We start from the raw sequence: 12,093 nt of genomic DNA, 5'->3' as shown, positions 1-12,093 counted from the left end.
TGATGCTTGCAAGGCAAGCACTCCACCAACTGAGCTATATCCCCAGCCTGACATGAAATTTCTGAGGGTGGTTGTGTGTTTTTCTTTCCTTTCTTCTTTTCCTTCCTTTCTTACTCCCTCCCTTTTTCTCTATCTCCATTCCTTCCTTCCTTTTTCTTTCTTTCTCTCTTTCTTTTTTCTTTCTTTCTTTCCTTTCTTTCTCTCTCTCTCTTTTTCTTTCTTTCCCTTCCTTTCTCTTTCTTCCTTTCTCCTCCTCCTCTGCTTCTTCTCCCCCCCTCCTCTTTCTTCTCTTCTTCTTCTTATCAGTACTGACAATTGAACCCAGGAGTGCTTAATCACCAAGCTACATCCCCAATCCTTTTTATTTTTATTTGAGACAGGGTCTCACAAAGTTGCCCAGGCCAGCCTCCAAATTGTGATTCTCCTGCCTCAGCCTTCCAAGTAGCTGGGATTACAGAAGTGTGCTGCCACACCTGGTTTCAATTTGCTGCATAGACTTTCTAATGATCTGAAATGGTATTTTTGTTTTGCTTAGTTCTTTAATGTTGATATTGTCCCTGGTGCCTTATCTTTTGTTCAGTTATTTATATATCCCCAGCACTTAGGACAGTGCAACGTATGCTGTAGGCGATTTGTAACTTGTTGAATGAATCAGTGCTAAGGTAGACAGATGTCCACCTGAATCAGCTCTGAATCAGTACTACTGCATGTAAGTTGCTCCACAAAATGAAACATATACACAAAATTTCTGTAACATAATTGATAACAAAACTATTGGATACAATGCATATGTCCCTCAACAAGAGATACATATAATAAGCTACAATATATTCACATGTTAGTCCTATGCAGCAACAAAAATGAAAGAAAATTTCTAATAAAAGCAAAATGATTTCTAGAATGTATCCTTATGTGAAAAAAGTAGAGTGCAAAGGACATACAGGCATACAGGTTTATTGAAAAAAAAGGATAAACCATAATCAAAATGGTCATTTATAGGGAGTTGAGATGGATAAGGGGATTTCTTAGATTATCTCTTTTTAATGTACTTTTGACTTCTGAAGTATGCAAATATTTTGCATGTTCAAAAAGTAAATTTTAAAGAGTGAAAATAAATAAAATGCTATAATTAAATGAGAGCAAAAATCAAATGAGCCTTTTTGATGAAACCACACAGAGAAGGTTCAAGCTCAGCTCTGACTGTAGTCCCTTTGTGGGATATATTCTAAAGACAAAAAGAATTGACTTTACGTGCAGCATATTCATAGTTGATAATGATAAGGATGAAGTGAGTGTGAAGCCATTTTGAGTGTACTTTTAAGATAGACTCTATCTGGTAGAGAAAATGAGTAAATATACTGATGTTGTCAGAAACCAGAATTCTCACTGTGGGATGAGGGAAGGTGTGAAAGAACTCTGATGCTGGATTGTAATTGGAGGTTTCAGTATGAACTTGTGATTTCTTAAAAATATATGTGTTTCCAAGCTCTGTCTGTGCAAAGAGTCCAGGAATCAATGACACCCCAGTAGCAATAAGAATATCCTGCACATACATCTTAGTTTCTAAATACCAGTCCCCACTAAAAGGAACCAGGGCTCTTTGAGGAAATGGCCAATTCTTGGGTTTGGACAGGAATAACTAGAGTAACTACAAGATGAGCCTGGAGTTTGTTTTTTGAGTTTTTGTTGTTGTTTATTTGTTTTGGTACTAGGGATTTAGCCCAGGGGTGCTTTGCCACTGCCACTAAGCTACATCCTCAGCCATTTTAAAATTTGATTTTATTTTTTAAAATTTGAGAAAAGGTCTCATTAAGTTGCTTAGGACCTTGCTAACTTTCTGAGACTGGCTCAAACTTGTAATCCTCCCGTATCAGCCCCCTGAGTTGCTGGGATTACAGGCGTGTGTGACCATGCCAAGCCACCTAGAACATCTTGTAGTACCAGAAAGTAGGATGTCATTACAGGGAGGGGGCATGAAGGAAGGTTCAGAACCTTCATGACTCCTCTCCAAGGATGGAGATATATATATATATGGTAGTGGGGACTGAACCCAGGAGCACTTTACCACTGAGCTACATCCCTGTTCTTTAAAATTATTTTTTAAATTTTAAAACAGGGTCTCACTAAATTGCTGAGGCTGGCCTTGAACTTGTAATCCTCTTGCCTCAGTCTTCTGAATCCCTGGGATTGTAGGCATGTGCCACCACACTTATCCTAAAGGTTTGATATTTTTTCAGTGTTGCTCCTGTGTCACTTTGTCATGCACCTGTCCTTTTTCGTTTTTTGGTACTGGGGATTGAACTCAGGGGTACTCGACCACTGAGCCTGTCCCCAGCACTATTTTGTGTTTTATTTAGAGACAGGGTCTCACTGAGTTGCTTAGCACCTCACCATTGCTGAGGCTGGCTTTGAATTCATGATCCTCCTGCCTCAGCCTCCTGAGCTGCTGGGAATACGACCACCGTACCCAGTTTCCCCTGTTCTTTTTTTTTTTTTTTTTTTTTTGCGGTGCTGGGGATCGAACCCAGGGCCTTATGCTTGCAAGGCAAGCACTCTACCCACTGAGCTATATCCCCAGCCCCCTCCCCTGTTCTTTTGATGTGAAAGAATTCACAAGTTCATCCTGACCTTCTCATTTAGTTGTTACCTGGGCACCTCTGACTCAATAAGCCCCACTTCAAATACTGCTCTTCTTGAGTCTGATCCTCCTTTGGTCTCTTAAGAAATGGCCTCCCAAACATCTTATTCCATCTGAGAGATTACTTCTGTCTTGGTGAGGCCACTTCAGCTAGGCCCTTTACTCATGCTTCTATTTCCTGGTGTTACCCTGATCACACATTCCTGGGGCTCAGGGATTGAGATCCCTCTCCAAGGGGCAGGTGTTGGGTCTCATGGTATTGGGCAGGGGGCAGTGGCACCATTTTAGGATGGAAACTTGTCTCAGAGGGGTCCCCAGTCACCATGGCCACTTCCTCATCTTCTCTCACTGCTAGGCCCACCATATAGTGGCTTTCTTCCCCCAGCATTGCCAACAACCTCATTACTAACTCCAGAGGAGTCTCATACCCAGCTCCAGGGAACCAGCCACCACTCTCCACCCTGGCCAAAATAATTGGACACAAGACCCAGTTCTGACCAATAAACAATAGCATTTATTTGCTGGGGACATCTGAGACAGAAGCTAAACTACAGAGAGAAGGTGCTCCTCACCGGCAGTGAACAAAGCATTCCACCGAAGCTGCAGGCAGCCACCTTTTGATCCCCAGAGGTGGTGGCCTGGAATGAAGCAGATACTGGAGGATGCACAGGGAGGCAGAGAGAAAGTAGACATCTGGTCAAATTGTTCCTCCACTGCCGGGACCAGGACTTTTCAGTTTCCTAAGACATTAAGTTTCCTTTATTGTTAAAACAATTATTGGAAACCAAAACCAGCCTAGTTAATACAGTTCCTTTTGGATAAGTCTGACATGCACCTTTAGTGTGAATTTTCAAAATACATTCCCTGACTCAAAATAAATGAGAGTATTGGTAAGCTTATCATGTTAAGCCGGCAGACCACAGATGTTCCTAAGCAGATACCTGCTATGTGATGTCTCCAGCTCTCAGGAAGGGCCAGAGGCTGTTGTCTGTTCTTTGACCTCAGGCCTCTATTCATCTTTCCAGTATGGGGATCCAGAATTCACCCCATAAGGACCAGGCAGCAGGGCCTATTGGCAGGAAAGGCAGGTCCAACCTTAACCCATAGAGAGTAGCTCCCTTGGTGAAAGTGGAAGAACCAAGTACATATGGCTGCCTTCCAATCTCTACCACCCCTGGGGGCCTCCTCCAAGGAGAAGGTAGGTACTTACATGACCTCTAGCACCATGCACAGTGCAGGATGAAAGAGGAATCACTGCTACTGAGTCCATACTTCTAGCCCTCCCCAGCACCCTGAGGTTTCCTCTCAGGCAATGAGGTGTGTGCAAAGTGTAAGCCCCTGTACACAGGTGGCGCAGGAAGCATCGTCTTCATGCTGTGGGTGAGCACTAGGTGCAGGGACAGAGCTGGAGTCCTAGCTGTGACACTGACTTGCTAAGTGACCTGTCTGCACTAGTGGGTGAGAACCACCCACCTCCAGGAGGAGCCAAGCAGACAGGATGCCCCAGAGAAGAGCTGTGTCACCAAGGGCCAGGGCATACCATCTCTGCCCCATGCTTGGCTATAGCTTCACTTTTGGCTTCAGTTTGTTTATTGAGTACAAGGTGGAAGATCACTGTAGGGACTTTCCACCCTGGGCTGCGGTAGGGAGCAAGGAACTTGGTTCAGGTCTGCACAGACTCAATGGTCAGGGACCAAAGTAGCACAGAAACTTGTTCCAAGTCACGCCACAGAATGGGAGTGACTTTCTGATTCCCAGGTTCCTGCTTTTCCTTCATCAAGAGCACATTGGCTGCAGCAGCTGAGGCCCAGGGCTGGTTGTCACTTGTCCTCCTGTGGAGATTTGTTGAGGGCTATGCCACACTCCACAGAGGTCAGGTGACAGGACTGGGCAGCAGGGGCCAACTGCTTACCCTTTCAGGCTTGGGAGCACATCACTCAAGGGCTTATTCTCCGTGGGCTAAATGTGAAATGCTAAAGCCCATCTCTCCTTCTCACATTGAGGCACTTCTACAAGCTGGCTGGACTCATATTCGGGCTCTTCCATGTCATTGCTAGGTGCCTCCACTGTGCTGTCTCAGCTTTACTGCGGGGTGGGAGAGAACCCTGGTCAAGTGCTCTGAGTAGTGCCTAGCACCTAGCAAGAGCCTGGTACATACCAGCCGCTATTATTGTTATTAATATTGTTATTATGAGCCAAACTGCAACAGGAGAACACATTTAATGCAACATGCAGCTGTGGCCTAGCCTTGGGCTCCTCCCCATAATCCGAGAATGCTACTTGGAGAACCCCTTCTCCATAGCCTCAGTCACTTCAGGGTGCAGGAAGCGGCTGGCCAAGCGCTCGATGTCATCCAGTGTCAGGCGGCTCAGGGACCTGTCATAATCCTGAGGAGAGAAGGCCAAGAGGATTCAGGGGGTGCCTGTGGGGAGGGGTATGCTGTGACAGAGGCAGGGACTGGGGCCAGCTGGGACTGGATGTCGCTTCTCACCCTCTGCAGTTGTTCTAATACCCTGCTAGCATCTGCTACACTGAAGTGGCGGGCCAGGACTTTGGAGATCAACTGCCAGACAGGCGGAGGTGCGGAGTCGGCCAGTCTCCGGGCGGCGCCTTCTTCAAGTAACACCTTCTCCGGAGGTTTAACCACTAGGTTGAGCTTGGAATTGGGCCCAATGCTGTAATCTGACAGTCGTTTCCCATCTGCCAAAGAGAGATCCGTGGGGTTCCTTACCCACTGCCGTGGAGGTGGCCCCGGAAACGATGCCGCCTCGCGCAGCCGGAGCGGAGCGCCTCGGCATCTGGCTGTGGTTGATTCAGTTTCCCGAGGCTCCAGCGGCCCTCGGCGCTGGGAGCCAGCGCCCAGATCCATCACGCTGCTGCCGGGCTTGGCCTGTACACCCCATCCCTCAACTTCCTGCGGGGCTCCCTGGGTGTCTCCTCTCCCTGTTACCTGCTAGGGCCTTGCCCTTGAACAGCAGTCGCTGCTGGCGCACGGGGACGTTCAGCTTTTCGGAGACCAGCTGCTTCAGTGTGGACACCAGCTCGTCCTCCGGCACCTGACCGGGCCGAGGGTGGGAGGCAGGGGTTGAGCCCGTGGCCCCTGAGCGGCGAAAACCTCGCGTCCCCTCCAGAGGGCAATTCTCCCGGCCTCCCTGGCCCAGTTGGTCCGGCCGCCCCGTCCCCGTCCTCGGCCCCTGCCCGTCCCTGTGCCAGGAGGCTGTGACTGCACAAGCCGGGGATGGTGGTCCGGGCCTGGTGACCCTACCTGCAGGCTGCACTCACGGCCCTGGAGCGCCTTCACCGTCAGCTGCATGGCGGCCGCGGCGGCGTCCACTAGGGCCAGCGCGCACCCCAACGGCCCCCCGTTGCGCGCCGCCGCCCCGGGCGCGCGCCGGAACCGCCCGCCGCCGCCGGAAGCCGTGAGAGGGGCGCGCCCGCGCGCCTCGCCCACGCCCCTAGGTCCCGCCCCGGGCCCGCGCCCCGCTCCGCCCCGCGAAGAGGAGTCGCCTTGGGGACCAGACTCGCAAAGGCACGGGGACCTCCCGGGCTGTCAGGTCCCCTCACTGCAACTGTGCAGGGAGTTGGTGCGCCCATCCCGTCAGGATGGGGAGGAGGTACGAGCTGGGGCTCGGGAGAAGTAAGGACCAGGAAGTCCACTCGCCTGCACGGGTGACCCGGCCTGCTGTAAATTCCCAGCCTGCTGGTGGAGCAGGTCAGTGCAAATCCGGATTGTCTCTCTCAGTAACAGAACTGGCCCAGTCCTGCCAAGCTGACCATATTTGCCCTATGTTCTTCTGCCTCCTTTCTAGTCTGGCTGCAAAAAACCCAGCTGAGCTGGGGAGCAGGTAGGGAAGCCATTCCTCTGCCCCATCCTCCTACCCTTCATTCTAGAACCTCACTTGGGGAGGGGCTAAATGGCAAGGGCTGATAGAGAAAGCCTGTGCAAGGGTCACCGTGGCACTCAAGCTCACCCTCACCCTGGCCCACACTTACCCAGGCACACTTATCTTTCCCCCACCCCCAGGTCCCAAGGGACAAAGACTAGAAGGGACTCAAGCTTGCTTCTGTCTTTTATTGAAATATATTTTCTGGGCACTGCCCACCTACCTAACTCAGCGTGGCCTCTTTGGCACTGAAAGCTGGAGAATAAAAAACCAGTAAAAAAAATAAGCTTGGATTTGTCTGAGTGCATAGTGCATGAGAACTAAAGGCCTTTGGTACACAAGAACTGTGGGGACAGGGGATGGAGTGTGATGGTTGGGTGATGAAAGCTTGCCCCAGGGGCTTCATGGAACTGGGAATAGGTTGCTATAGATGAAGTGGCCAATGACCAAGGCCAGCATCTCAGAGGTACCACTCAGGGCCACAATGAAGGGGGCCTGGGAGGCATAGTCTGCTTGGAGGCGGCGGAGGGAGAGCTGTAGCATGGCCAAAGCTAGTAGGCTGTTTTGCACCCCTACCTCAATGCTAACCGTCCGCCGCTGAGCCACTGGCAGCTTCAGGCACGTGGCCAGGCAGTAGCCCACCAAGAGGCCAAACAGGGGCACCGTGAGGCCCACCAGTACGATGGGTAACCTGACTCCGGCCAGGATGAATACCCCCATGCGGTAGGCCAGGAAGAGGCCCCCCAGGAGGAGCACAAAGCTGAAGGGCTTGATGACCTGAAGCAGCAGCTGGGAGAACTTGGGGAGCTTGGACTTGATCACCACTCCTGCTGCTATGGGGATGGCAATGAACAGCAGGGTCCCCAGGATTTTGGAGATGGGCACATGGAGAGTTTCGTGGATGCTGAGCAGGTGGCTATAGATGGCTGAGGACAGCGGCAGGAAACCAGTGGCAGCTACGGTTGAGATGAAAGTCATGGAGATGGCCAGGGTGACGTCCCCTCCAAGAAGGAGGCTGAAGAGGTAGCTCCCCCCACCTCCAGGTGATGAGCAGGTAATGATGAGGCCCAGAGCCAGGGCCTTGGGCAGCATGAAGACTTTGGCCATCAGGAAAGCATACAAGGGCATGACCAGAAACTGGCCCAAGAGGCCCAGAAGCATGGGCTGAGGGCTCTGCAGGAGCCCCTTCAGAACTTCAAGTTCCACTTTGCAACCAAATGAACACTTGTTGACAAAGATAAGAGGCAAGAGCATGTAGAGTATTGGGTTCTCCGAGAAGTGGGCCAGGCTGGTGCTGAGGGTAGCAGGGGTATCTTCTGCAGGTGACACCTTGATGCAGAAATCTCTCCGCTCCTCAATCAGCATGGGTGAGGTCTCATGGGGGTCCATGAGCTGGATGTGGAGTGGAGCCAGTCCAGCTAGACCTGAGTGGATGCTTACCACGAAGCCACCCCCACCACCCCAGGTTATGGCACTCACATTCTTGATGGTCAGCACCTCTGTGTCCAGGGATGTGACCTTCAGTGTGGGGCCGGGCCCCGTTCCATTTGCCTGGCCTGGGTATTGGCTTGAGATCACGATGATGCCCTCACTCTCCTCAGGAAACTCAAACTCCATCACAGAGCCATCCCCAATGCTCAAGTAGCGACCCCCCGTCAGTGGCACAGCGTGGCCCAGAGCAGTGCTGAAGTTGGCATTGGCCACCCCTTGGGCCCCCCATGGTAGGCAGATGAGCAGCAGGGCAGCTCTGAGCATGCCTAGGTGGCCTGTGCAGCCACACTCCCCTCCCAGGCCAGGCCACTGCTGAGAGCTGCCCCTGCCCCTGCCCCTCCTGAACATCATGGCTCTTCCAGAAGGTGTGCCCAGGTCTTCTGCAGTTTAGGAGAGCACCGCTGCTGTTGGGTTGTCCTGAGAAGGGTCCATCAGTAGGTCCTGGTCCTGTGCTGCCTTCCTGATGGCAGGGCTCTCCCTGAAGAGGGATGGAATACAGAGAGGTGGCTGGTGAAAGTGAGCAGATGTAAGCCTAGGAGCATGGGGATCTGGAAGTCCACTACTGGAAGACTCAGCAGGACCCCTCATCCCAAGCTCAGGAATGGAAAGGCAATGCCTAGTGCTTGCTGTTGAGTGCTATTTGGCTTTCCCCTCCCCCAGCACAGCTGTCTCAAGCTTCCCATTCCTCATCCAGAGGTGCCACCTAAAGGCAGGAGTTCCCATTCACCTGCTGATACCTGCTGATTTCCTTGGGTTTGTCCACCTGTGCAGAGATGTCCTGTTACCAAGAGATTCAGGAGAGCCACTTCCAGTCCTGTCACCATTAGCCTGTTTAACACTGGTTTCAAGATGCAGATATAAGCTGGGCACGGTGGCACACACCTGTAATCCCAGTGGCTCAGGAAGCTGAGGCAAGAGGATCCCAAGTTCAAAGCCAGCCTCAGCAACTTAGTGAAATTAGTGAGACCCTGTCTCAAAAAAAAAAAAAAAAAAAACAAAAAAAAAAAAAAACAAAAAAACAAAAACAACAACAACAAAAAAAAAACCAACAAACTTGGGGTGTGGCTCACTGGTTAAGTGCCCCTGGGTTCAATCCCTGGTACCAAAAAAAAAAAAAAATGCAGATATAGCATGGCTTCTCTGATATCACAGTGGGGTTGAAATTTTTGAAAGCCATCCTGAGGGTGAAAAGGAGACAAGCTGGATGAGAAAAAAGGGTGTTGATGGGTTGGTCCAGATATGGGAGAGTAGGTTGGGGGATATGAGTGTCATTTGCCAGGCACAAAGTGGTGGCAAAGTGATGTGGGCAGTGGGTGACCACTGTACCAAAGATCTCAGGGGCTGAAATCTTCAACTGGCATGTAGTTGGGAAAACACTGCTGCTGTGGCTACCTGGTTTGCTGTACTTGCCCTAAAGTGATGGGATGGGAATCCTGATAGGAAGCAGGTCTCCTCTTCCCAGGGAAGTTGCCAGAAGGGGCAGCAGAAGTAGGTAAGAGAGAACCACATGTCCACTTGGACTTCTTCTGTAAGAGCTCCCACTTCTCAGGCAGTCCCAGAATTTGAGCTCCTAGAGCTGCTGGATTACATATGATCTGCTGTGCTCAGTCTTGGGCCTCCCCAAAATATGTCCCTACCAGAGACTGAAACTCCCAATGGGATGTATTTCCAGAGGGTGGGGTACCTCCTGGTGAAAGGAGGAGGTCTGCCTCCCTCCTCTTCTTAATTTGGTCAGTCACCACACTAGTATCACATCATCTGCTAGAACTGGGGCAACCAGGATGGGCACACAGTGTTTATAATTCACAGCAGTCCGTTACTTTGTGCCCTGTAGCATCTCAGAGGCTATGACCTCTCTGGATCCTAGTTAGTCTTTGGCTCTTTCCCCACCCACATCTTAAACTGAGGAGAGGGGAAGGTGGGAATAGAGGGCAGGTTCAGCAAAAGGTTTTTCCCTGGGAAAATCTCCCCTCCCCCTCCACAGGATGACATGGCCCTTGCTGGCTTGGAGTTTAGGTCACTTACCCTGGAGGCCTTGGTTCAACCTTGTGTTTCACTGCTGGGGGTGCGAGGCAGGAAAACGAGAGTTGGGTAGAAGTCAAGTGGAGGGGAAAATAAGCAGGCACCAGGGTGGTATAAACCAGTTCCAAAGCCATAGGCTAAGGGCCATTCACCCCACGCCCCATCCCTTCAGCAGGGCTGGCGGCCTTGAGTCACTGCAAGAGTTTGGCCCCGATCCCACACGGTTTCTGCTTGAGGGGCTGGAAGAGTTTGAAGAGACGCACCCCAAGGCAGGGAAGGCAATGCCAGCCCTGATGCTTTTTCCACAGCGGTTGAATGTTTGGGGGTCAGGGTAATTGGCAGTGCTGACCCGTGGTCCTCCCCACCTGTGAGTCTGGAAGTTGTCAGGTGAAGCACCAGCAGAGCTCGGGTGAAAACTGGAGGTGGAGGCGGACAGAAAAGGAAGGGTGCACAACTTGCTGGGCGGTCTCTGGTTAGGGGCCTTCACATCACTCCGGGGCCCCGCCAGGCCTCGCAAATGCGCGGTGGCCTTTCCCTGCTGGGTCTAGCCGGGTCAGGGTGGCAAGCGGCCGATCGCGGCCAGAAGTCGCCTCCCGCCTATCTTTTCCCAGCCAAAGGCTCTCACCTGCCGCCGTGGCCGCACAGGTCAGCACCAGCGCTTGCCGGGCGGCGGATGCCCGCGAGCTCAGCCCGCCAGGGCGCCGCCCCGCCCACCGAGGGCTCCGCCCCTCCTCACAGAGGCCCCGCCCGCGCGTCAGATCCCCGCCCTCCCGCGGCGGTCCGCTCACCTCTGGCGGCCATGATTGATTCCAACCGGATGTGACGTTTCTGAAAGCGACGAACCGTCACGGGAGTGGTGAACAGACTGCTTCCTGAGTTACATGTGATTGTAACCGGGTACGGTGATTTACGGCTTTCTGTGGTTGTCGCCACTCATTCTGGCACTAGTAAGGTCCGGTGACTACAGAAAAGGAATAAAAAGGGATGGCAGAGCTGGGCGCAGTGGCGCACGCCTGTATTGCGGCGGCTCGAGAGGCTGAGGCAGGAGGATGGAGTTCAAAGCCAGCCTCAGCAACTTAGCGAAGCCCTCAGCAACGCAGTGAGACTGTCTAAATCAAAAGGGCTGGGGATGTTACTCAGTGGTTAAGCGCCCCTGGGTTCTGCTACCAAAAAAAAGAAAAGAAAAGAAAAGAAAAGAAAAGAAATAATAAAACGAGCTTTTGTCTTGGCTGCGATGGAAGCAGTGGTCCCCACAGTACTTGCCCCTAGGAGGTGCAAAGCCCTTTAAGTACCTAATTTTCCAATAATCGTAATTTTAATAAATTCATTTGCACAGAAATTTATTTTGAACTGTATTTTGGGCTAGAGGTGTAGCTCAGTGGTAGAGCACTTGATTAGCCTATGTCAGACTCAGTTTGGATTCCCAGCACTACAAAAAATGTTTTATGAAATTTAATATGTGTATATTATATATAAGCAAGTGTTCACATGTTGGCTATGCATGCTCAAAGGGCTTTGATATATGAACCATTAAAAACATTTTCAGGGCTGGGGATATAGCTCAGTTTGTAGACTGCTTGCCTGTCAAGCACAAGGCCCTGGGTTCAATCCCCAGCACCATAAAAAACAAAAACAAAACAAGAAAAAAAACAAAACAGACATTTTCAGCCATAACTCTAGGCTGTTCTTCAGCCATAGAGGATCAGTAACTACACCACATATGTGCATGTACTTGGCTTCCTGGAACATTCATACTATCCTTCTCAAGTGATGTCAGGGGTCCTGACAGAAGCAGGTTGTACTTGCAGCTGGGATATGTGAGATGGCTAGGCTGGAACAAGGATATCTAGTTCCAAAAGAAAAGTCATCTGAACTGAGAGACCAGCTGGAACAAATGTTAGCAACAACCAGAACAACATAAATGCACTTCAGATGTGAGATCCACCACTGTATTATATATTAGGGCCATAGTGGTGACCCTGAGAGGCAAGTTTAGCTCCTACTCTCCAGGCAGGCTCCCCCAGAAATATGTGATAAATAAACAGGCATGGAAGTCAT

At 51.0% G+C, this 12,093-nt stretch overlaps 2 protein-coding genes across 3 annotated transcripts; both read right to left on the bottom strand.

The window, feature by feature from the left end:
* Positions 1–3,129: 3,129 nt before the first annotated feature.
* On the bottom strand, positions 3,130–6,062 carry UBL4A (ubiquitin like 4A). Its single transcript, XM_079124790.1, has 4 exons — positions 5,904–6,062; positions 5,589–5,694; positions 5,130–5,338; positions 3,130–5,025 (listed from the first exon to the last, which is right to left on the bottom strand). Exons 1-4 carry the CDS (start codon positions 5,949–5,951, stop codon positions 4,915–4,917), a joined length of 474 nt encoding a protein of 157 aa, XP_078980916.1. The 5' UTR covers positions 5,952–6,062; the 3' UTR covers positions 3,130–4,914.
* A 628-nt stretch (positions 6,063–6,690) lies between these two features.
* On the bottom strand, positions 6,691–8,889 carry SLC10A3 (solute carrier family 10 member 3). 2 transcript variants are annotated; one of them, XM_079124770.1, is made up of 2 exons: positions 8,751–8,889; positions 6,691–8,491 (listed from the first exon to the last, which is right to left on the bottom strand). In XM_079124770.1, the coding sequence occupies exon 2, from the start codon at positions 8,362–8,364 to the stop codon at positions 6,925–6,927; it is 1,440 nt and encodes a 479-aa protein (XP_078980896.1). In that variant the 5' UTR covers positions 8,365–8,491; positions 8,751–8,889; the 3' UTR covers positions 6,691–6,924. The 2 variants fall into 2 exon arrangements, with proteins under 2 accessions (XP_078980896.1, XP_078980895.1); XM_079124769.1 differs by having other exon boundaries at positions 8,741–8,880.
* Between the last annotated feature and the right edge of the window lie 3,204 nt (positions 8,890–12,093).

The sequence above is a fragment of the Sciurus vulgaris genome, assembly GCF_902686455.1.
Source record: "Sciurus vulgaris genome assembly, chromosome: X".
NCBI classification, from domain to species: Eukaryota; Metazoa; Chordata; class Mammalia; order Rodentia; family Sciuridae; genus Sciurus; species Sciurus vulgaris.
This window is presented reverse-complemented; position numbering and strand designations above follow the sequence as displayed.

Excerpts from the sequence above, each read along its gene's own strand:
- UBL4A (XM_079124790.1), bottom strand. The coding sequence starts at position 5,951 with ATGCAGCTGACGGTGAAGGCGCTCCAGGGCCGTGAGTGCAGCCTGCAG. Across the intron at positions 5,339-5,588 it reads CAAGGGCAAGGCCCTAGCAG|ATGGGAAACGACTGTCAGAT; the intron begins GTAACAGGGAGA and ends TCTCTTTGGCAG. Across the intron at positions 5,026-5,129 it reads TATTAGAACAACTGCAGAGG|GATTATGACAGGTCCCTGAG; the intron begins GTGAGAAGCGAC and ends TTCTCTCCTCAG.
- SLC10A3 (XM_079124770.1), bottom strand. The coding sequence starts at position 8,364 with ATGATGTTCAGGAGGGGCAGGGGCAGGGGCAGCTCTCAGCAGTGGCCT.